Below are 24148 nucleotides of genomic sequence, written 5' to 3'. Positions count from 1 at the left end.
GAATCTACACATGTTATACAATAAAACCCTCTGATCAGCACTATTTTTTCCACTTAACAGAACAGGACAGTGAAGCTTAAAAAGGTTAAGGCCATGAGCAGAGCGGCATGACCATAAGACTGAGCCTGGTCTGACCACTGGCATTACACAATGGTACGTTCAGACTAAAGTGATTCGCAACCTAATGCTGAGCTGACACTTTAAAGGATGTCAAACACAATATATACAAGAAAATATGTTCCTCCTTTTATGTACACGTATGTATAGACGATAATATTATAAGTAGTACAGTGAAATGTCATGTATGGGATGAAATTTTTTAGATGATATAAAATAATATAAACTTTATTAGATATAGAAATCAAGTTTTCTTAGTAAGTAAAATGGGATTGCACTTCTTATTCATCCTATAAGTTTATTTTTACTCTTGCATGTCTCAAAGATTGATTATTATTCAATTCCTTCTTAAAAATGAATTTTTTTTCCTATGGAGTTTAATTAAAATTCATGACTCTAAATTAATAGCACCTCAAGGCAGACTTCAGGAGAAAAATATTTGAATTATGTTAAAAGATATTACGATACTTATCTGACTGACAAGCCCAGGCAACTACACAATCATCATAAAACTTAATGCTACCAAAGATTTTGGTATACCAGGAAGAAAATAATTTACAGTTCAACTTATAACAATTTACACTCTCTTCAGCTGATATAATCAATACATTTTAAGATGTACTGCATATTAAATTAGGCAGTATCAATTGTAAATCTTTTACCTAATCATTTATCCCTTCTCTCTCCTAGATATGCAAACATTCCTTCTCAACAGGATCACTCCCACCAAGGATGAAACATACTCAAGTATCTGTCTGTCTATCTCTCTCTCACACACACACACACACATACACACACAAATTTCCTCCTTTGGCCCTACCTTCCCTCTCTCTCTCCTACCTTTCCCATACAAATTCTCAAAACCATTTGTCATCCCCCATACAGTGTTCAAGCCATGACATTCTGGCTTCTACCTCCATCATTCCACAGAAATCATCTTTGCTAAGCTCTGTGATGACCCCAATGGCAAAAGAGCTAATGTATGCTTTTAAGTGGATGCCTTGTTCAGTAATATTCCAAACAAAAACCTACACTCATTCTCCAAATACCCTCCTTCCTTCGGCTTCCCAGACCTAGCACGTTTCTGGTATACTACCACACTTCGTACCACCTTTTTATATGTAGTTTCTCATGCATATAAAATATATGGTGGCACAATGTATGTTTTTAAGGTGTATACTGTAATCATTTTATACACATATACATTGTGATATGAGTACCACAGTTAATTAACACCTCCATCATTACATAGTTACCTTTTTCTGTGGTAGATCTTAGGTAGATCTTAAGATCTACTTTCTTAGCAGATGTCAAGTTTGCAATTATGGAAAACAACATGGAGGGCCCTCAAAAAATTTAAAAAAGAAACTACTACTATATGATCCAGCAACTCTACTCCTGGTACACAACAAACGAAATGAAATCATTATTTTAAAGAGATATCTGCATTCCCATACTCACTGCAGCATTATTCACAATAGCCACTGATAAATAAATGGATAAAGAAATGTGGTACACACACACACACACACACACACACAAACACACACATACATATATACTTTAGTCTCTTTTAAAAGCTCAGTCAGTTCAGTTCACTTCAGTCGCTCAGTCCTGTCCGACTGTTTGCGACCCCATGAATTGCAGCATGCCAGGCCTCCCTGACTCGATGGACTTGAGTCTGAGTGAACTCCGGGAGTTGGTGATGGACAAGGAGGCCTGGTGTGCTGTGATTCATGGGGTCGCGAAGAGTCGGACACGACTGAGTGACTGAACTGAACTGAACTGAGGCCTCCCTGTCCATCACAAACTCCTGGAGTTCACCCAAACTCACATCCATCGAGTCAGTGATGCCATCCAGCCATCTCATCCTCTGTCGTCCCCCTCTCCTCATGCCCCCAATCCCTCCCAGCATCAGAGTCTTTTCCAATGAGTCAACTCTTTGCATGAGGTGGCCAAAGTACTGGAGTTTCAGCTTTAGCATCACTCCTTCCAAAGAAATCCCAGGGCTGATCTCCTTCAGAATGGACTGGTTGGATCTCCTTGCAGTCCAAGGGACTCTCAAGAGTCTTCTCTAACACCACAGTTCAAAAGCATCAATTCTTCTGTGCTCAGCTTTCTTCACAGTCCAACTCTCACATCCATACACGACTACTGGAAAAACCATAGCCTTGACTAGATGGACCTTTGTTGGCAAAGTAATGTCTCTGCTTTTCAATATACTATCTAGGTTGGTCATAACTTTCCTTCCAAGGAGTAAGCGACTTTTAATTTCATGGCTGCAATCACCATCTGCAGTGATTTTGGAGCCCAGAAAAATAAAGTCTGAAACTGTTTCCACTGTTTCCCCATCTATTTCCCATGAAGTGATGGGACCAGATGCCATAATCTTCATTTTCTGAATGTTGAGCTTTAAGCCAACTTTTTCACTCTCCAAAGCTCATCTTCTTCAAATATCCTCCTAAGTGATGTAATCCCTCAAAACTTACTTAATTCAGGACCTTTTCTTTTTTCTCTATTGATATATCGTCTCCCTAGGCAATCTCATCATCACTGAAAATTTTAATTATCACCTCTATGCATATGACTCATAAAATTTATATCTTCATCCCAGATATATTCTCCAGACTTGAATAACTGTGTGAATATCTGACATATGCAATTAACTCTCTCAAAAAGAAGCTCTTACCATACGTGTTCCAGATGTGCAATGTATCAAAAATGGTATACAGTATATCACATCAGTAATCTAATCTTGCAGAAGTGAAATCCAAATTGCCCAGGAAATGTATGACTGTTAGTAATCTCAATGTGATCACAAAATTTCAGCTTGTATTCTCTGGGCTTGTGTAGAAACTTGGTTAATATTTAATAATCACAGAAGGGTCTAATATATTATCTAACACAGCTTTTCAATATTAATGAGAATGTTTCACTTCATTTGTTTCTGTGTTTTATCTTGTTTGTGCTTGTCTGGTTTCAGGGAAGAGATTCTCAATAAGAGAAGATGTTAAGCTTAATGGATCAAGTCAGTCACTCACAATAAAGGGCCTAACAACTTCCCCACAGATTCACTAAAATGTCCAAATTATAGATGTTTCTGAATAGGATTTTAAATCCTGCTGGATTAATGTGAAGTTCCTGATACTATTTATTACAGTCCTGATGTTTTTAACATTTCTCAATGGATTGTTCAATCTAGAAATCCAAGGACCAATAACCTGTGTTTATACAGAGACTATTACTTGTGGAGTTTCCTCATAATAACTTATGAAATGTCTGTAGCCTTTGAAAATATAGAAATTAGTCTGGATTAAATATTAAAAATACATTTCTATGTAACTATTCATCATTTTAATAGTAACATACTCTGTGAAAAGGTAAAAAGATATGATACTGAAAGATGAGCCCCACAGGTCAGTAGGTGTCTATATGGTCTATAAGGTGTCTATAAGGTCAATATGCTACTGGAGGAGAGTGGAAAAATAGCTCCAGAAGGAATGAAGAGGCTGAGCCAAAGTGAAAACAATGCTCAGTTGTGGATGTGACTGGTGGTGAAAGGAAAATCCAATACTGCAAAGAAAATATTGCATAGGAACCTGGAATGTTAGGTCCACGAATCAAGGTAAATTGGAAGTGGTCAAACAGAAGATGGCAAGAGTGCAAATTGACATTTCAGGAATCAGTGAACTAACATGGACAGGAATGGGTGAATTTAATTCAGATGACCATTATACCTACTACAAAGCTATGGTTTTTCCAGCCATCATGTATGGATGTGAAAGTTGGACTTTAAAGAAAGCTGAGCACCAAAGAATTGATGCTTTTGAACTGAGGTGGTGGAGAGGACTCTTGAGAGTCCCTTGGACTGCAAGGAGATCCAACCAGTCCATCCTAAAGGAGATCAACGCTGAATATTCATTGGAAGGACTGATGCTGAAGTTGAAACTCCAATACTTTGGCCACCTGATGCGGAGAACTGACTCATTGGAAAAGACTCTGATGCTGGGAAAGACTGAAGATGGGAGGAGAAGGGGACGACAGAGGATGAGATGGTTGGATGGCATCACTGACTCAATGGACATACGTTTGAGTGAGCTCCAGGAGTTGGTGATGGACAGGGAAGCCTGGTGTGCTACAGTCCATGGGGTCGCAAAGAGTCAAACATGACTGAGCAACTGAACTGAACTGAACTGTCGGCAAGAATCCCTTAGAAGAAATGGAGTGGCCCTCATAGTCAACACACACTTTTAAAGATATATAATAAAAATTATTGAAATAAATGAAAACATGTATTATTGATGCCATAAAATTCAAATAAGCATTCTTCTCCCAGAAGTAAAATTTTAGAATACACAAATGAGAGAGACAGAGGGGCAGTGCACCTGCCTTGCTCACCTGGGCACCCAGGTCATTGTAGAGAACCTTCAGAGAAGTCAGCTGCTCATCCATCCCCTTAGGGTTGTCGGTTTGCTGCTTCTGGACAATGTGCCTTCCTGTTTTGATTACAGTCTCCACTTCAAGCTTGACTTCACTCAAAATTTTATAGAGTTTCTTAAAAATAGAGCCAGACAAATTATACATATTAGTGAAAATGTGGTAACTGGAACCATTTCAGAACATGGATGACAAAGATTGACAGCTAAAAACTAACCATGGAGATCAAAGGGCTTTATCTCTCTCAGATCTGGTTCAAAGAATGAGTAAGATGAAATCAAGGTTGAAATAATTTTTTAAATTCAGATAAGAAAATACACTCATAGAGATTGCCTTTTTTTTAAATAAGACTAGTATAATCTCATAGAGATTATAATCTCATAGAGATTATACTAGTCTTATTTGAAAAAAGGCTCAAACCTGTATCTTAAAGGCTTAGGGAAGTACTTGATAATATGAACATTTTTCCTACAAAAAATGGGAAAACATGAAGACTAAAAATTGAAAGTCTAACATTTTTTTAAATTACATTTTTCAAAATCCTAAATGCCATTACTAGAAAAAAGCTAATGCTGGCTATTTCTGGCTGTGGGAATTTGGAAATATTAAGATTCAATTTTTTCTTACAGTTCTCTGAAGTACAAAGTCTACCACAATGAGCACATGTTAGTTATATAATGAAAAGACATATAAAACTTCCATACATCAATATGTATATGCCCATAGAAAGTTGAAGTTATACAGGTCAAATTCAGAGATGCCCTCATCCTCGTTGCTTTGAAACTGAAAAGCGTTATCCTGGGCAAGTTATCTTATCTCTGTTCATCGTAGTGTTGACCTGAAACACCCATGTGGCATGGCCATGGACTAGATGACACAAGGTCAAGGGCAGTGCTTGCTTTGGTGATCTCTGTGTTCAGTAAATATGCATGTACATTCATACATGCACATGCACACATATTATGTATAAAAATTCATCCTATTTTTTCATCCTTCCATTCATTCCAGTTTTTAAGTAATCAAACAACCTTCAGTATGCAATAGACATGTGGAGATCGCAGTTTTGAAAAGCACAAAGAACTCTTCCCAGACTTTTCTTAACATGTGTCATCTTCAGTTTTCTCATGATTCTTCTCAAGCAGAATACTAATTCTAAGACTGTGAATACTCAGGCACGTGATCTTTAAATTTCTGTGCAACTGAATTTTAAAGTTCAAAATTAAAAGAGTAATAAAGTCTTTTAAATATTTTTTTCTTTTACATCTTAAGTTTAGATTTGATTTAAAATTTTATTTTCCTAGAGAATGATTTTTATGCTACCATATTACTGACATCCATTCTAAGTATAATTTCTTCTTTCACACTTTAGGCTTAAACTTTATAAATTAATATTTAAAATTTTACTTTCTTTGAGAATGAATTTGCTGTACATTGCAATATTCCTGACATTCATTCTAAGTATGGTTCTTCTGGTGGTGGTTTAGTTACTAAGTTGTGTCCGACTCTTGCAACCTCATGGACTGTACCCTGCCAGATTCCTCTTGTCCATGGGATTCTCCAGGCAGGAATACTGGAATAGGTTGCCATTTCCTGGTTCTTCTAGCTAACTCAAATTTATCCTTTCAAATTTAGCTGATTAGTCACATTCTGTCAAAGCCTTCCCCAACTTCATACTGTAATTAAGATATGTTTTCCTCTTGTTTTTAAATCATGTTATATACATGTCTATTTTAGTTTCCTTATCTCATTACACTGTGCTTCAGTTCAGTTCAGTTCAGTCACTCAGTCGTGTCTGACTCTTTTCGACCCCATGAATCGCAGCATGCCAGGCCTCCCTGTCCATCACCAACTCCCGGAGTTCACTCAAACTCACGTCCATCAAGTTGGTGATGCCATCCAGCCATCTCATCCTCTGTTGTCCCCTTCTCCTCTTGCTCCCAATCCCTCCCAGCATCAGAGTCTTTTCCAATAAGTCAACTCTTCGCATGAAGTAGCCAAAGTATTAGAGTTTCAGCTTTAGCATCAGTCCTTCCAATGAACACCCAGGACTGATCTCCTTTAGAATGGACTGGTTGGATCTCCTTACACTGTACTAATTGATTTTAATCTCTGCTGTCTCTCTCTCCTATCTCTTCTAATTTCCTAGGAGGAAAGGACCATACTTATAAATTTATAACCTGTTTTTCACCATTTTTCCCTATTCTTAGCACATTTTAGACTAACAGCAATTGAACAAACCATGTACATAAGCACTAGATGAAGCCATATTAGCAACAGGAAAACCCACTGGACACATTAACCGCCCAGCGGCCTCACCATACACTTGTCCAGGTGGGTCTGTATGACATCAGGGTCCACATCCCTCACGTCCAGAACATGAAGCTCCGCTTTCACACCATCAAGCACGCGCTTGCAGTCAAGCATGCGCTGTTCAAAGTTAGCAGGCTTCTGGAAAAGCTGGAACTTTGTGGACACCTCTCGAAGTTTCCTCTGTTGGCAGAAATGAAAATAATAATTCACATTAGAATGATAATCTCTCTCAGCAGAGAATATTAGTATAACACATACTTCAAGAAGGGGTAGAATAAAGGAACAATAAAAATACTCCTTAACAGAAATCTGTGAGGTTGCCTGATCATCTTAAGGAACTGTACAGCCCAGTGTCATGAATTCCTTGACACTCAGGGTCTCAATCTGAAATATAATGAAAGGCTAAGCTAGCCTCTCTATGATGAAAACCACATTAATTTTCTCACCTGTCTGAAAATCACAGTTCAAAAACCTAGAATTCATAATGCCCTTCAACACAAGCTCAAAGTGAAAGTCAGTCTGCTTCTTCCATCACAAGGCTAAGTCCTACTGTGCCCCATGGACTCAGCCTGCCCAGCGTACCAGCCACACCAGTCCCGCTGGAGTGCATGCATGTAGTCGTGTTCAACTCTCTGCAACCCCGTGGACTGTAGCCCGCCAGGCTCCTCTGTCCATGAAATTTTCCAGGCAAGAATACTGGAGTGGGTTGCCATTTCCTTCTCCAGGGTACCTTCCCAACCCAGGGATCACACTCATGTCTCCTGCGTCTCCTGCATCGCCAAGCAGATTCTTTACCACTGAGCCTTCAGGGAAGCCTGTACTGATGGAGGTTCTGTGTCAATGGAAAGACTTATACAAAGTGAACTTCTATATTGACATTGCTCTGTCTTCTCAACTCAACTAGAAAATTCAGATCCAATAGTTTCCACCCAAACAACAATTTGTTTCTGCTGCCCACCTTAGGACATAGTGTGCCTTCAACCAGCCCCTTCTTCACATCACAGAGAAGACCAAAAGCATCCCAGTCATCAGTTCTTTCTCATTTTCTTTTTATGCCCAACGCACTGAGAAGTAAAAGGAAGCTGCTCTCCCTCCTCACCTGCAGCACATCCATCTGACTTCCTCCCCTGGCAGTCCGGCCCTCTGGGGAGGTCTGGGGTGGAGACCTCGTATTTCTTCTTAACTCCTCTAGAGTCAGCTCATGGGCTGAGATCTCTGCTTGGATTTTCTAGAGAGATTAGAAAAGGAAGAGAATGTCGTTTTTAAGTTTCATAGAGTCATACAACAGGAAAAAACACACTCTGATACAAACTTTAATCAGCGTGCAGCATAATAATGTGTGTGTGTGCCCAGTCACTCAGTGGTGTCTGACTCTTTGCAGCCCTATGGACTGTAACCTGCCAGGTTCTGCTGCCCATGGGATCTTCCAGGCAAGAATACTGGCATGGGCTGCCATTTCCTCCTCCAGGATAATAACAATATGGCCACCCATACTGTAGGACTCTGTGCGTGGTGCATGAAGGTCTTTGCACTGGTCATTTTGAATGCTCACCAATTATTTACAAAGACAGAATTTTCCCAATTTCATAGCTAAGAAAATTAGAATTTTTAAATGGTGGCCATTCACTAGGATCTCACATAAAAACTATGAGAACCCCCAAACCCACATGCTCCCCTGTAAGGTCAGCCTCTCTCATTGACTCTGGGTTGAATGGCGGGCAGGGCTGGTTCCCATGCAGGTGAGATGATTACAGATGCTCCCTTTATGACTGGAACACCCTCACAACCATGGCAGTACCTGGGCTTCTTGAGGAACTTGGAAGGCATCTACCCTGTCAGTCAAGTACGTTGTGAGCTGCTTGTCCAGCTCCCCTAAGCTCTCCTGCAAGACCTGAAGCATGTGGTCAGTTTCCCGCAGGACCTGGAGCTGCTTTTCCAAAGAAATCTGCTTGCTCTCTGCCTACAGGAGGGGAAATGTAATCATTAGTCTCTCAGCACAAACAGAAATGGCTGAATATAAGAAAACCCTTGTGTTCTAACCACCAAGAAAAAGAGCAAACTATAAAAGCACTACTTCAAGACTTTGGCCTGCACTATAAACAATAATTAGCAAAATGGTGAAATTGTCCTTCTAATACCTTATGCATCTTGCAGGAAATTACTTCTTTCTATATATGTAACATGACAAAAAAGGAAAATGCTTTTGCAGGCACTATGTTAAGTGAAATAAGTCAGAGGGTAAAGGACAAATACTGTATCACCTACTTATATGGGGAATCTAAAAAAATAACAAAAACAAGAAAAAAACAAAACAAACAAAAACAAACACCAAGCTAATAGAAACAGAGAATTGGTGGTTGCTAGAGGCTGGGGGCAGGGAGTAGGCAAAAAGGGTGACGAGGATCAAAAGTTACAAGCTTCTAGTTATAAATATATCAATCATGTCGAAGTGATATAAGGCATGATGGTTATGGTTAACAATACTGTATTGAGAGATTAGATCTCAGAAGTCCTCATATTGCAACTATGTATCATACCAGAGGTTAACTAGTCTTATAGTGGTAATTAATTTCTGCTGCTGCTGCTAAGTCATTTCAGTCATGTCCGACTCTGTGCGACCCCACAGAAGGCAGCCCACCAGGCTCCCCTGTCCCTGGGATTCTCCAGGCAAGAACACTGGAGTGGGTTGCCATTTCCTTCTCCAATGCATGAAAGTGAAAAAGTGAAAGTGAAGTCGCTCAGTCGTGTCCGACTCTTAGCGCACCATGGACTGGAGCATACCAGGCTCCTCCATCCATGGGATTTTTCAGGCAAGAGTATTGGAGTGGGGTGCCATCGCCTTCTCTAATTAATTTCTAATGTATACAAAAATCAGATCATTATGTTATACACCTGAAACTAATAAATGTCATATATCACTTATACCTCAATAAAAAAAGGGGGAAATGTAAAGATTTTTTACGTAACATACTAAAATAAAGGAAAAAATAAAAATATGCCATTTATTAGACATTTAGGGCATTTTTAGGACTCAATAAAAAAGCCTATAAACAAAAATATAAAATATAACAGAATGTCTATAAATAGAGTGAATACATAAATCTCTATTTTTCCAAAGTTTACAAAAGTTCTACAGATATGCATAGTATCGAACCACTATTTGTTGCACTTTGGGGTTAAGTTTGAAGCTATTCATGATCTAATCATCAACAGTTATTTTTTAATATGTGTCTAAAACCTTCTAATACCCACTTATCCCTTCTATAAAGACAGTCTCCTTTCTTTGCTTACTGATATGAACATGCATGTTTGATACATTCTGAGTATATATCTAAGAGACAATGAATGGCTCTAATGTTTACTCGGATAATATGAGTTATTATCTTTATATAAAACTGTAATATAATCCTTAAAGAAAATTAAATAGTTCACAAGTAGCAACAATCTCAAAATTAAAAACTTTTTAATCATTAAGTTCTGCCTGCCTTATAAAGTCTGCTCCTCTCCACCTAGTATTTCAATGTCCTCAGCACCCCCATTGGTAACCAACTTTTCCCCTTGGTATAAGTTTTTGAGGTCAGCTCCATATCATAAACATTTAACCAACACTCAAGCGTGGCTCCATTCTTACCAGGTGACTGAGATCTTCATATCGACTGTTGAAAGCCTCCAGTTTCTCACTGATTATGTCATCAAGGATTCCTCCATCAATCAGAGTCTGGCCAAGTTCCCGAATCTGGGTGCGATTGTCTGCTGGATGTCGCAAAACAGATTCTAAAGACTGGACAGGGACAAAGAAAAACAAAGAATGCATTTACCAAGGCAAAATATATCAACGATCCTAAAATTGTTCACTTTTTTAAGACAAGCACTGTATGATATCACATATATGTAGAATCTTTAAAAAGTCAAATTCATGGAAACAGGCACTTGCTGGGGGCGGTGGGTGGAGGAGAAGGGGAGAAATTGGCCAAAGGGTAAACATTTCCAACAATAAAATGAATAAATTCTGGGTGTGTAATATATAGCATGGTGATTATAGTTAACAAAACTGTATAATATATTTGAAAGTTGCTAAGAGAGTTGAAGGAAATGGCAACCCATTCCAGTGTTCTTGCCTGGAGAATCCCAGGGACGGGGGAGCCTGGTGGGCTGCCGTCTATGGGGTCGCACAGAGTCAGACACGACTAAAGTGACTTAGCAGCAGCAGCAGCAAGAGAGTAGATCTTAAAGGTTTTCACCACAAAAAATAAACGGTAATTATGTAAAGCAATAGAGATTTAACTAACCCTGTTGTGGTAATCATTTTTCAATATATGAGTGTATCAAATCAATCCACTGTACATCTTAAGCTTACACAATATTATATGCCAATTGTATCTCAATAAAATTGGAAGAAAAAACAAAATTGTTCATTTTTTTAAAGAAATAATTCTGCCTTCTAGAAATCTATCAAAGGAACAAGATCACAAATAATTAGATAAAATAAATAAAACAGAATTCCACATGAATGATGATATGATAAATCCACAAAAATAATTTCAATAATTATTAATTACATAGAGAAATGTTCATGGTATGATTCAAAGTTTAAAAACAAAAAACAATTATTATACAAATAGCATTATTTCAAACTGTTATTAATTACATTATTAAAAAATAGGTTCTTATTTTTCTACAACATATATAAAATGCAAGGCACTGTTTTATACACACACACACACACACACACACACATATATATACATGTGTGTGTGTTAGTCACTCAGTTGTGTCCAACTCTTTGCAACCCCATGGACGTTAGCCCACCAGACTCCTCTGTCCATGGAATTCTCCAGGCAAGGATACTGGAGTGGGTTGCCACTTTCTCCTCCAATATACACACACACACACATACACACATAAATCTAATCATCAGGCTAAATACTATTTTCATATTACAGATGGGAAAACTGAAGCTCAGAGATATTAAGTAATTTGCCAACATACACACAGTAAAAAGAAGAGCTAAGGATTCCAACTTGGCTCCTAAGCTCCAAAGCCTTTGATCCCACCACTAAAAGTACTACTTTTCAGCATGTAGATGTAAAAATAATAAGAAAAATAATTCTAAAGAAGTACACTAAAATGTTTTAAAGTGTTATCTTAGACTTGACTTTATACTTTTCTCCATGTTCCATATTTTTAGAATGTATATTTTAACTCTCATGTTAGGAAAGTATGTGTTTTTAAAATAAGCTTTGATTTTTTTTTAATACATTCAGCCTCTGACTCTATTTTATCTGAGAAATGACATCTTCTCTCCAGCAGAGCATGTGGTTCCTAGAATTTAGATACCACATCTGACCTATTTCAAAAGCATCAAAAGAACTGATGCTTTTGAACTATGGTGTTGGGGAAGACTCTTGAGAGTCCCTTGGACTCCAAGGAAATCCAACCAGTCGATTCTGAAGATCAGCCCTGGGATTTCTTTGGAAGGAATGATGCTAAAACTGAAACTCCAGTACTTTGGCCACCTCATGAGAAGACAACTCTTTGGAAAAGACTCTGATGCTGGGAGGGATTGGGGGCAGGAGGAAAAGGGGACGCCAGAGGATGAGATGGCCGGATGGCATAACCGACACAATGGACGTGAGTCTGAATGAACTCCGGGAGTTGGTGATGGACAGGGAGGCCTGGTGTGCTGCGATTCATGGGGTCACAAAGAGTCGGACATGACTGAGCAACTGAACTGAACTGAACTCTGACCTATTTCTGACCTTTAATCCAGTCATCTACTTAATCACTTCACCACTTTCCGTTCTTACAGTTTTAAAAGCACAGCTACAATCTTCCTCTTTTAAGAAAATCTGTTCTCTCCACACTTTATTCCACCTAAGAAAGTTACTAAGTTATCATGCGCCACAGGCTGTGTTGGTAACTGGGGAACAACAGAAAATTCAGGCACATTTCTTGGCCTCAAGGAGCTCACGTTCAGGCATGGGGATAGGATCCCAGGCCTCTAACACTGCCGTTTTCAATCTGTCCTCCAACTTTTCACATCTGAAGAAAACAGAGTAGGAGTCACTGTAAACACAGTGGCTCCTTGCCATGTCTAAGGAGCAAAAATAACTTCATGAAGAAACGGGAGAGCAACTGTCCTAATAACATAAGGCAGAGTCTTATCCAGGGACTGGTAAAAAGAATCTGGAGAATCACTAGAGTGCTTTATGGTGTCTAAAATGTACTAATCAGAAAACAACTAACCATCTCATGAGGCTGAGTTAGTGGCTCACCAATAATCTAAATATATGATGGTATGAATATTTCAGGCAATGCAAGAAAACACAAGTTACAACGAAAACCACGGAGGAAGCAAAAGCGTTTGCTGGCAAAAGGCATTATGTTCCTCATTTGAATTCTCTTTCAGCCTCACTGCAACAAAAAGCTCCACTCAGAGCGCAGGCTCCTACCTCCAGGGCTTCGCTGACAGCTTCTGTCTTCTCAGGCAGGGCTTCTGTGCTCTTCATGCGCTCTTCCAAAGTGTTTAGCCAGGTGGTCTCAAGATCCAAATAGTGAAGCAGTTCAATCCAACAAGACCATACCTCCTGAAACAGGTGCGGAAAAGTTAGACAAGACACGAAGCCATTTAGAGATACAGTGCATCTCTACGACTGCGCATTCTCTCTAATCAAGAATAATTTCATTTAGACATGAGTATAAATGGGCGTTCAGGAACTGATGAAGCTGGAATTTCAAACAAGTGGAATAAAATCAAATTCTTCAATTAATTGTATTAGACCAGTTAGAGGGAAAGTCAGTCAGTCCCTCAGTCGTGTCCGACTCTTTGTGACTGCATCAACTAGCTTTCCAGGCTCTTCTGTCCATGGAATTCTCCAGGCAAGAATAGTGGAGAGGGCAGCCCTTTCCTTCTCCAGGGAATCTTCCAGACCCAGGGATCGATCCTGAGTCTCCTGCATTGCTGGCAGATTCTTTACCATCTGAGCCACAAGGGGAGCCCAAATGGAGGAAGGTGGAAGGCAAAGAGCAATTAGCTGCCTCACCTTTTTACCCTAAGATAAATTCCAAGGGTCTGTTTAAATGCCAAAAATAAAATTATGTAATTAGTAGAAGAAGCCAGGAGGGAAACACTATTATTATGTTTTTTTTTAATAGAAAGTTTTAAAAAATATACTCAGACTTGTAACTCTTTTTAACAACTATAAAGGAAATTGGAATTCCCTGGGGACCACCGTACTCCTATATAGACTTTTTCCAACTTTTTTCTAAATTCATATTAATGTGTCTGTATATGAAGAGAACCATATTTATCCAAATTGGAGTTTTACTATGCTTACTATATTAGCTGCTTCCCAGGTGGCTCAGTGGAAAAGAATCCACCTGTAATGCATGGGACCCAAGAGATATGGGTTTGATCCATGGCTCGGGAAGATCCCCTAGAGAAGGAAATGGCAACCCACTCCAGTATTCTTGCCTATGAAATCCCATGGACAGGGGAGCCAGGTGAGCTATAGTCCATGGGGTCACAAGAGTTGGACACAACTTATTTTACTAAACAATAACAGCAATGTTATTAGTTGGGATTGACTTACTCCCTATTCCTATGGGGAGTTGGGTGTTAGAGCATGAATTTATCCTCCAGTTCCTAAGAGTAAAATTATGGGAGGAACATGCCCCTTGGAAGAGCCTATCTGACTGATAAATTTAGGAGACAGAGCTCAGCATGGAGTCTCCTGCATTGGTCCTCTTTCAGACCCACTAAGAGAGGACACATTTTAGCATGGACTCCATGTGAGATATTCTTACCATGTCAGGGGTCAGCCAATTTTCCTATAAAAGGCCAGATAGTAAATATTTTAGGTTTTACAGACCACATTTGGTCTCTGTCACAGATTCTTCTTTGTTTATTCTTTCTGTCTGTGTTGTTTTGTTTTTAACAATGCTTTTAAAATATACAAACAATTTTTAGCTCCTGGGCCATACAAAAACAGCCACAAAGCAGATTTGACCTTTAGGCTATAATCTGCCAACTCCTGACTAAGACTGGAAGGGAAAAGAGGTTTCTTGTCCCCCAAATTTCTATAGGCAGGAAGCAGGCTGAGAGATGTACTCAGCTGAGGGACTTCCCTGGTGGTCCACTGGCTAAAACTCTGCGCTCCCAATGCAAGGGTCCTGGGTTCGATCCCTGGTCAGGGAACGAGATCCCACATGCAGCAATTAAGAGTTCTCATGCCACAACTAAAGACCCCACATGCTGTAACTAAGAACTGGCATAGCCAAATAAATAAATATTTAAAAAGAAAGAAAGAAATCTGCTGTAAAAAAGTCATAAAACTGGTGGAGAGAGACCTGGAGGAGAGGCCATCAGGAAAGTTCCTGCTGAGATCCCACTTGAACGCAGCAGCGACCTGAGTGGAATATCCATAAACCACACGGAGCAGAAGAGCCACCCAGCTCAGCCAAATCATCCCACAAAACCATAAAAATTAATAAATGGGTGCTTCTGCAAGCTATTACATTTGGGAGAGCTTTGTTATGCAGCCATGAATAACTGAAACATGAGAGTATACACTAAAAATATAAAAACATGTTTGGGAAGATTAAACACCATCTTCTGGATAACAGTTACTTCAAGAGAGGGATCAAGAGATGGGATGGAATGGGAAAGAAGGGAACAGGTTCTGTAATGCCAATGTATTCTATTTTAAAAACAAGATCTGGAAAAATTTGGGGAAATGTTAACATTAGCTATATCTGAGGGATGTATTTATGGGTGTTAGTAATATCATCTGTACTCTTCAAGAAGTTTGTAATACTTCATAATTTAAAACACTTTAAAGGAATATAGAAATAATCAAGGTAATAAAGTTGGACTCTTCAGAAGAAAGGCATCCTTACTTTAATTTAGAAATTTGGGCTGTTTCTACCCAAGGTCCATAATTCTGAGTGCTTGCATTCAAATCTCTTTCTTTTTGCCACTTTTCCATTCAAAGATACCAAGGTGTCATCTCTTCTCTTTTATCTATATTGTTTTCTTACACTTTTCCTTTATTCTCTTAAACTAATTCTCTCAAATTAATTCCCAAATAATTCTAAAAGTATTTCTCAAAGCAATACTAAAACCTTGAAATATTTTCATTCTTCATTCTCAAACTATCACCTCTGGGTGATAAAGACACCATGAAGAAATGACACAGAATTTATGGTGGTCTTTCATTAGCTTGGGATACCCTGGGACTCTATTATTTAAACATATGGTGAGAAGCTATTTTGGCTATAAATAAACAGGAAAACAAAGAAATAAAAGCAAAATCATGGATGGTTAGGACAGAAAAGACAAGACTGTAGTAGAACTCAATTCCAGGATCATCCAGCGGGACTTCAGATTAGCCATACATAATGTTACACACATGTTCACAGAATTTTAAATTCTCAGATGAGTAACCTCAGGCGTTTCATGTTAGACAATATCTTAATAAAGAATGAAGTAGCATTTGACTTGCAGCTTCCTTACTGTGACTTGATTAGCAGCAGTGCCTGTGTAATCCAAATTACACACAATTTATCTTAGCACAGGTCTTCCCTGGTAGCTCAGACAGTAAAGAATCCACCTGCAATGTGGGAGACCTGGGTTCCGTCCCTGTGTTCGGAAGATCCTCTGGAGGAGGGCATGGCAACCCATTCCAGTATTCTTGCCTGGAGAATCCCATGGACAGAGGAGACTGGAAGGCTACAGTCCATGGGGTCACAAAGAGCCGGACACAACCGAGCAACACAGCACACAACACACATCTTAGCACAAAAGAGATTCAGAAAGAGTGACTAATGAGTGAATTTACTTTATAGATTACAATTGTCAGTGACATTTTAGGATTTATCACAATAGAATCATTTGTTTTAGGCTGAACTGAATTTAAATTAAAACTGCTATAAATTGAAGAGCTTCTTCGGAGAAGGCAATGGCACCCCACTCCAGTACTCCTGCCTGGAAAATCCCATGGACGGAGGAGCCTGGAAGGCTGCAGTCCATGGGGTCGCTAAGGGTCGGACACAACTGAGCAACTTCCCTTTCACTTTTCACTTTCATGCATTGGAGAAGGAAATGGCAACCCACTCCAGTGTTCTTGCCTGGAGAATCCCAGGGACGGGGGAGCCTGGTGGGCTGCCATCTATGGGGTCACACAGAGTCGGACACGACTGAAGTGACTTAGCAGCAGCAGTAGCAGTAGAAGAGCTTCTTAAGTTTTTTCAATGAGATGTAACAAAAATCACACATATGAAAACGAACAAGCAAACACTTAATATTAAAAAAAAACTTCACAGAATCATCTACATCTTAAAGCCAATGGCCAAGGTACAGGAAATGGCCCAGCAAGATACCAGCACATTCAAGTTAGTGTTTCCTTCATTCTCAGTAAAACCTATATTTTGTGTTCAGTTACTCAGTCACATCTGACTCTTTGAGACTCCACGGACTATAGCCTGCTAGGCTCCTCTATCCATGGAATTTTCCAGGCAAGTAAACTGGAGTGGGTTGCTTTTTCCTACTCCAGGGGATCTTCCCAACCCAGGGATTGAACCAGCATCTCCTAAACTGGCAGGCAGATTCTTTACCACTGTACTGTCTGAAAAGCCAAGGTAATCACCACCTATCTATAATTTCTTTTAATAAAATATAAGTGGGAAGGTATAACATTAAGTATTACAGTATCATTCTGGAATTTTAAAATGACACATGTACACATTTTTAACAATTACACATATTAAGCAGATACAAACTGTAATTTCCAAAAAATATTTTAAAAATTAAGCTCTGAAATTTTTGGCTTATAAAAATAACCTTAAATGCAGGATGTCAAAAAGTTTAAATAACTATTATGATGGTCAGCCACATATAAGCCACATTTCTTTCAAGTTTAAAGTACCTCTCCTAAGAACTAGGCTAATGGTTGATTCTTCATTTATAAATTTAGACACCACTGTAAAAAAGAAACCTCAGTTCATCTCTGTGTACTACCAGGCAAAAAAAGAGGAAGTACTCATTGTACATTGTTTTAGAATTTCAGAACAGGAACAGACCCCACAGACCATTGGTATTATGAAAAGCTTGCTTTCACATTTAGTCAATGTCTAAAGCTAAGAAGAAACTTTTCCAAGAACCTTCCACCAACTGCAGTCAGAGCCTTATATCCAATTTTCTTTTCTCTCTGCTTCATTTTTATCAACCTATTACCTAAATTATCATCTAATAATATAGTGTAACTATTATTATTGCCAATCATTATCTCAATCATTAAAGAACTACTTTTATGATATAGTATTTGAAAAGAAAAATGGAGGGGTTTTTTCCAAGATATGGAAACAGCCAGTACATTACAGAGTTTGAATCTCAGAAGGGCATCTGAGAAAAGATCCCGTACCTCCAGGGTGTGGCACTTTCCTCGAATTCTATTACAAAGAAGTTGGTAATTCTCCAGCACGACATTCAGCTCAGATGTCAGCTCCTGGCCACCAGAGGGCACTTTTGCAGCTAGTAACTTGATGCTGTCCTTGAGAATCTTCACTCGCACCTCCTTCTGCAGCACGTCCTCTTTCGCCCTCTGCTCCAACACAGAATGAACTTAAAAATCAGCTCCCTGTCTCAGTAACCAATTTCTTCTTCAAAAAATAACCAAACCAAAACTAAAACATCCAGATGATTCTAACTACCTAGTTGGAACTATAGAGTACTTTTTGAAATAAGAGTGCTAACTACAACAGCAGAAATTAATACAACATTGTAAAGCAATTATGTGAAGTGAAAGTTGCTCAGTCGTGTCTGACTCTTTGCTACCCCATGGATTATACAGTCCATGGAATTCTCCAGGCCAAAATACTGGAGTGGGTAGCCTTTCCCTTGCATTGGTAAAACATAATCCTTTTAAAAACTATCTGCGCAGAGACTTTTTGCTTTTGTTATACTTATAGGCAAGGTGCAACTCATTTTTTTTTTTAAGTAGCTTTCAAGACACTCTGTCCTTTGGCCTCAACACTGAAAGACTTTACTGTCTGGGAATGATATCCAGTTCTTTTCGTATATATAAAAAAGAGACTGGGCAAGGCTATTGACACGGGAATGTAAGTTTACAAGCAATACATCCTGTGGACCCCACTGACATTGAATCCCTTGACAATATTCCTATGACTATTCTTACCTGCCCCAGTGAAATGTGTGGTATTCATGTGTGCCCTATGTATTAGCTGGAAGAATATGGCTGGTGAAATAAACACAGCTCCCAACTGAAATGGGTAAGTCTCGCTTGTTCCTTATGAAAAATAATTCTTCCTGACAATACTGGGAAATAAACAGTGGTGATGGTTACACAACATTGTGAATATAAAACTGAGGCCAGTAAATGAGTCATTCTCTGCAGCTCCTCAAGATTGTAACACAGAAGACTTTGTCAGGGGACCTCATGGACTCAACTCATGGCCGAAGTTCCACACGTGGAGTCTCAGCTTCCTACCCCTACCCAAATCACTAATGGTAGCTGCCCTTCTACTTGTTTGAAATTTTCCTGTGAGAGATTTTATGTACATACTACCCTCTAAGGCTAGGTAGATGACTGACTGGTTTAAACAGAGGAGCTGAGATATCAAGCCCCTTGACCCTAACTGCCCCAGGCTCACCTTCATTTCTTCCACAGCACTCTCAAGTTCTTCTGGTGACTTGTATTCGAAGTCCCTCTCCAGGTAGTCCTCTTCTGCCTGGGTCATCCATTCCTGCATCTCCGCCAAGTCTTTTTTCAGGTTCACCACTTTTTCCTGACTTTCCGACAACCTATTTTTTTTAATAGCAATCTACAAAGGAAAAGTCATTCGCTCAAATAAACAAATATTAATATATTAAATGTCAACTTCTAGTCTTTAATATCTAAAGACAGAGTAATAAGTTTCCACCAAGAATCTCAAGATTTAAAAGTCAGATGAAGCCCTTAATACATTTGGTCCTGATGCTGTGGAATATAAGCAATAATGAAAACAACAATTATAACTGGGATTCACTATCACATTTTGGACATTAATGTGGAAATATCTAGTATAATTTTGATAATGCAACCGAAGGACTCTAACTTACATCAATAAAAGCATACATCTCAAGGAAATCTATTAACTGAAGCATCCAAAATGTTCATTTTCTCCTTCTTAACAGGATTCCGCATTAAAACTGCATTTTTAGAAAACAGAGAAGAGGGACTTCGCTGGTGGTCCAGTGGTTAAGAATGTGCCGGCTAATGCAGGGGTCACAGGTCTGGGAAAATTCCACATGCCGCAGGGCAACTAACCACTGACGGCTAACATGCACGCACCATAAATACTAAAGTCCACATCCCTAGAGCCCGCGCTCTGCCACAAGAGAAGCCACTGCAATGACAAGCCCATGCGCTGCAACTAGAGAGAAGTCCCTGCTCTCCACAACTAGAGAAAACCCGCAGCCACAAAGATCCGGCACAGCCAAAACTAAATAAATCAAAAATAATTCAAAAAATAGAGAAGACTACTACTAAAGATATTCATAAAACACTGCTTTACAAAACTTGGGTTTTGATAACCTGCTCTACTGGTATATTTCACGCAGCTACAAAAAAGTTACATTAGAAGATAGATACGTGTCTGAATCTGGTTCAATAACTTTGTCAACTATTTCAGGGAGCCTGAAAACACCCTTCAGAAAGATCCTACCTCTAACCACACACTGGTTTCTACTGTGAAAGAAGATATCATACCACGTAGATCATCCAGGACTCATTCCACTATTCAACTTCCCGCTCAAATGAAATCTCACAGTACTGGTCACCTTGCCAGGGCTCGGTTGGCTGTGAAACTGATGGTGACGGAAGGGCAGTACAGGAATAGGATGGCTCTCACAAGAATAAGGGGGAATTCTTACTGGCTTTCCTGTTCCACTGTCCAAACAGGGTCATGGTCATAAAAATAGACGGGCACTAAACAAGGGCTTGGATTTCACTGCCCAACATGGAACTCAGAAAGCCTACTGCCAGCAACCCACAACAGCCCTGCTGAGCAACACTTCAACCTGATGAGCTTTAAAAAAAAGGAAATACAGATTTCGGGGACCCACATTCCCCAAATTCTTTTCACAAGTAGTCAGTTATATACAATTTTCATGGAGTCTCAGAGAAGTAAGAAAGATAAAGACGCTGCAGCAAACTTCTCAAAAAAAGAAAAGCTCAAAGTTATCATTAGTTATTCCGAGATTATATACTTTCTATATTTTGGCATTAAGATGTTTTCCTTTCATGAGATTGGGAATATGGAAGACTGCTTTTACTTGTTGATTTTATATGTCTGTCCTTCCTTAGAAAAATAAAAATTTCACAACATGATGTTTGTCCAAAATTTCTTCAACCTTTTTACTACTCAATGAAATACAATAGTTTAGAACTGCTTTACATAATTACTCACACAGCACATGCTTGCCTCCTTGCTGGAGACACTTAAAAAATTTTCCTGTGCATTTATCCCCATACTTTGAGTTAATGCTAAGTTGCTGCTAAGTCACTTCAGTCGTGTCCGACTCTGTTCGACCCCATAGACGGCAGCCCACCAGGCTCCCCCGTCCCTGGGATTCTCCAGGCAAGAACACTGGAGTGGGTTGCCATTTTCTTCTCCAATGCATGAAAGCGAAAAGTGAAAGTGAAGTCGCTCAGTCGAGCCTGACTCTTAGTGACCCCATGGACTCCAGCCTTCCAGGCTCCTCCATCCATGGGATTTTCCAGGCACGAGTACTGGAGTGGGGTGTCATTGCCCTCTCCATATATACATAGATACCTATCTATCTATCAATAGATTAATAGATATAAATATCTACATGTATCTAAGGCTCTGTCTATCAATCTATCCATCTGTCTCTTGTCTTCCTTGGTCCTCATCATCACTTCCAAACCATTTTCCTTATTTACTTCCCCAAAATACCCCAGGTCCTTTTAAGCACATATCATCAAATTATAACACATTTAGAGGAGTCTGAATTCGACTAGAATATAAGATGATATTATGAAAGCATTTTCTTAAGTGTGACAATGATATCATACTTTTGTAAAAGACTGTCCTCATTCATGGAAGAAGCATGCTGAAGTATTTAAGAGTGAAGTGTCAAAATACTTTCAACTTCCTGTCAAAACTGCATGTAGCAAAAAAAAAAAAAAAAAAAAAGGCAAACATGGTAAAACACTAACAATTGGCAAATTTAGGAATGGCTTATGGCTGTTCCCTCAACCATAACTTGAACTGTTCCTTAAAATTCCACTTGTTCAAAATAAGGAAATTGTGGTGAAACAAAGTACTCAGGGATGAAAATACAAAGTTTTCTTGTATAAACATTAAATAAAAAAACACTGTATTGAGAGATATATACCATCTACATGACTGTCTGTAGAGTATTCCTGCATTTCACATTTTCACTTCTCATTCTTTTATCCCTTCTCACTCACTTCAGCTCTATGCAACCTCACTATTATTTCACTAACAAAATAAAACAATCAAAAGGAAACTACTACACCGTATTCCTACAGTACCCACAGTTGCTGCCCCATCCATTACCAGAGAGGGACCTCCTAAAAGGAGCTCTTTCACTTAAAGGGTGGACCTCATCCACTCTTGCCTAACCACAGACTTTATTTCAGTCATTATCTTCTCTCAGTCTTCTGTATCATCCCCTCTTTCTAAGTGAAATCTTTTTTGACATGCAAACTTTCAATAATATATTTGAAAAAAAATAATTACAAAAACACTTCTTTGGATCCCCATGTCCCTTCTACTACAAATCTCATTTCTCTGTTCCCCCGAATAGAGAAATTCTCAAAGCTGGTTACCCTTGCCCCAGGACCTCATCTCCTTTCCTCTCCTCAACACTCTGTAGTATGACTTTATTTCCCACCACGCCATTGGAACCACTTTTCTCAAGGTCATCAAAAGCTTCCATCTAATGTGCTTTCCAGTTTTGGAAAGTTTTCTCCACCCAGCTTTTGGGGTCTCACTCCTCTGGCATTTCCCCTGGGGCAAACCTTTCCTCCTTAGCATCCTTGGCTGGTGATTAGTGCTGGAAACCCCATTTGCAGGTACTGTAATTTTGAATTTAGTCCCAGTATGGGCAGCATCACTTGACCTATTCCCACTAGAGCTTCTCCTTGAGTTTTTCACCATTTCAGTAAATGGCACCACAATTTACACAAACTGGAAGCTTCGCAAAAATCCAGAACAGTTGCTAACTATTCACTTTTTCTCATATCACATTAATCTATTACTAGACTCCCATCTCCACTTTCAAAATTTAGTCCAAACCTAACACTTCCCATGACCTCCACCACTATCTCCCTAGTCCAAGGGGTCATCTTCTTTCTCTGAGACTGCAACAACCTTTTAAGTATTCTCCCTATTTTTATTCTTGCTTTCCCAGAGCAAATTATCCACATGGAAGCCAGAGTGATCTTAACAGATCTATCATATGTCAATTCAATGCTCAAAACCCTCTGCTTTCTAAGTAAAATCATACTTGAAATAAAATTCAAAACCTATGCCTCAAAAGCAATACACAACCCATCTCTTCCTACCTCCCGACCCCAAATCCTTCCCTCCAACCTGCTACCTCTTCCCCTCCATTCTAGTCCAGCTACAATGACTTTCTTGTTCTTTATTGCACACATCAAGCTCATTCCCATCCAGGGACAGAGTGGACAACAGTCCCCACCCTTCATTTAAAAAGTTATCCAATTCTTGTCCCAACCTGCCACCCATGCTGTAGTTATTCTAGATCACTGGTTTTCGGTCTGGATGGGATATAAAATTATTCAGTCAAGAGAAGCCATTATCTACCTCTTGAAATTCACATGCAGGTTAAGCTGAAAAACTTACCTCCTTGCTAAATTTCTCCAGTTGTGATTGGCAGTCAACTAGTTTTGTTTGCATCCAGGCTTTGATTCCAGCAACTGGACAGCTTCGAAGGTTAGCCTCTATTTCTTTCATGTCTTTCAGAGATGATTCGATTGTTTCTATTTCATTAACAAATGCCTGAACACATAAAATAAGCCCTTGTTGAGTCCATTCCGACATAAGTGGATGCCATTATTATAGTCTGTTTGCCTCTATCCCTGCAAATATTTTAAGAACATACTGCTTGAGAGTAAAGATGTTTAACAACTTAAGAAATATTGTGTCTTAAGAAATTCATTTCACCTGGGTGATTCAAATAGCCATCTGCCAAATTAGACTGCAAATACTTGAC

The 24148-nt window shown here is 39.1% G+C and overlaps 1 protein-coding gene across 10 annotated transcripts in view; it reads right to left on the bottom strand.

The window, feature by feature from the left end:
- Positions 1–24148, bottom strand: part of UTRN (utrophin) — a 557788-nt gene that overhangs the window by 347751 nt on the left and 185889 nt on the right. For all 10 annotated transcript variants that reach the window (XM_070795583.1, XM_070795587.1, XM_070795585.1 and 7 more), the window contains 9 exons: positions 23779–23934; positions 19534–19704; positions 18285–18464; positions 13317–13451; positions 10496–10645; positions 8663–8824; positions 7964–8092; positions 6871–7044; positions 4516–4671 (listed from right to left, as the gene is read on the bottom strand). In XM_070795583.1, the coding sequence (XP_070651684.1) occupies positions 4516–4671; positions 6871–7044; positions 7964–8092; positions 8663–8824; positions 10496–10645; positions 13317–13451; positions 18285–18464; positions 19534–19704; positions 23779–23934 (1413 nt within the window). The remainder of the gene's footprint in view (positions 1–4515; positions 4672–6870; positions 7045–7963; positions 8093–8662; positions 8825–10495; positions 10646–13316; positions 13452–18284; positions 18465–19533; positions 19705–23778; positions 23935–24148) is intronic.

This window comes from Bos indicus, chromosome 9 (genome assembly GCF_029378745.1).
Source record: "Bos indicus isolate NIAB-ARS_2022 breed Sahiwal x Tharparkar chromosome 9, NIAB-ARS_B.indTharparkar_mat_pri_1.0, whole genome shotgun sequence".
NCBI classification, from domain to species: Eukaryota; Metazoa; Chordata; class Mammalia; order Artiodactyla; family Bovidae; genus Bos; species Bos indicus.
The sequence above is the reverse complement of the archived record's forward strand: the minus strand, read 5'-3'. Positions and strand labels throughout refer to the sequence as shown.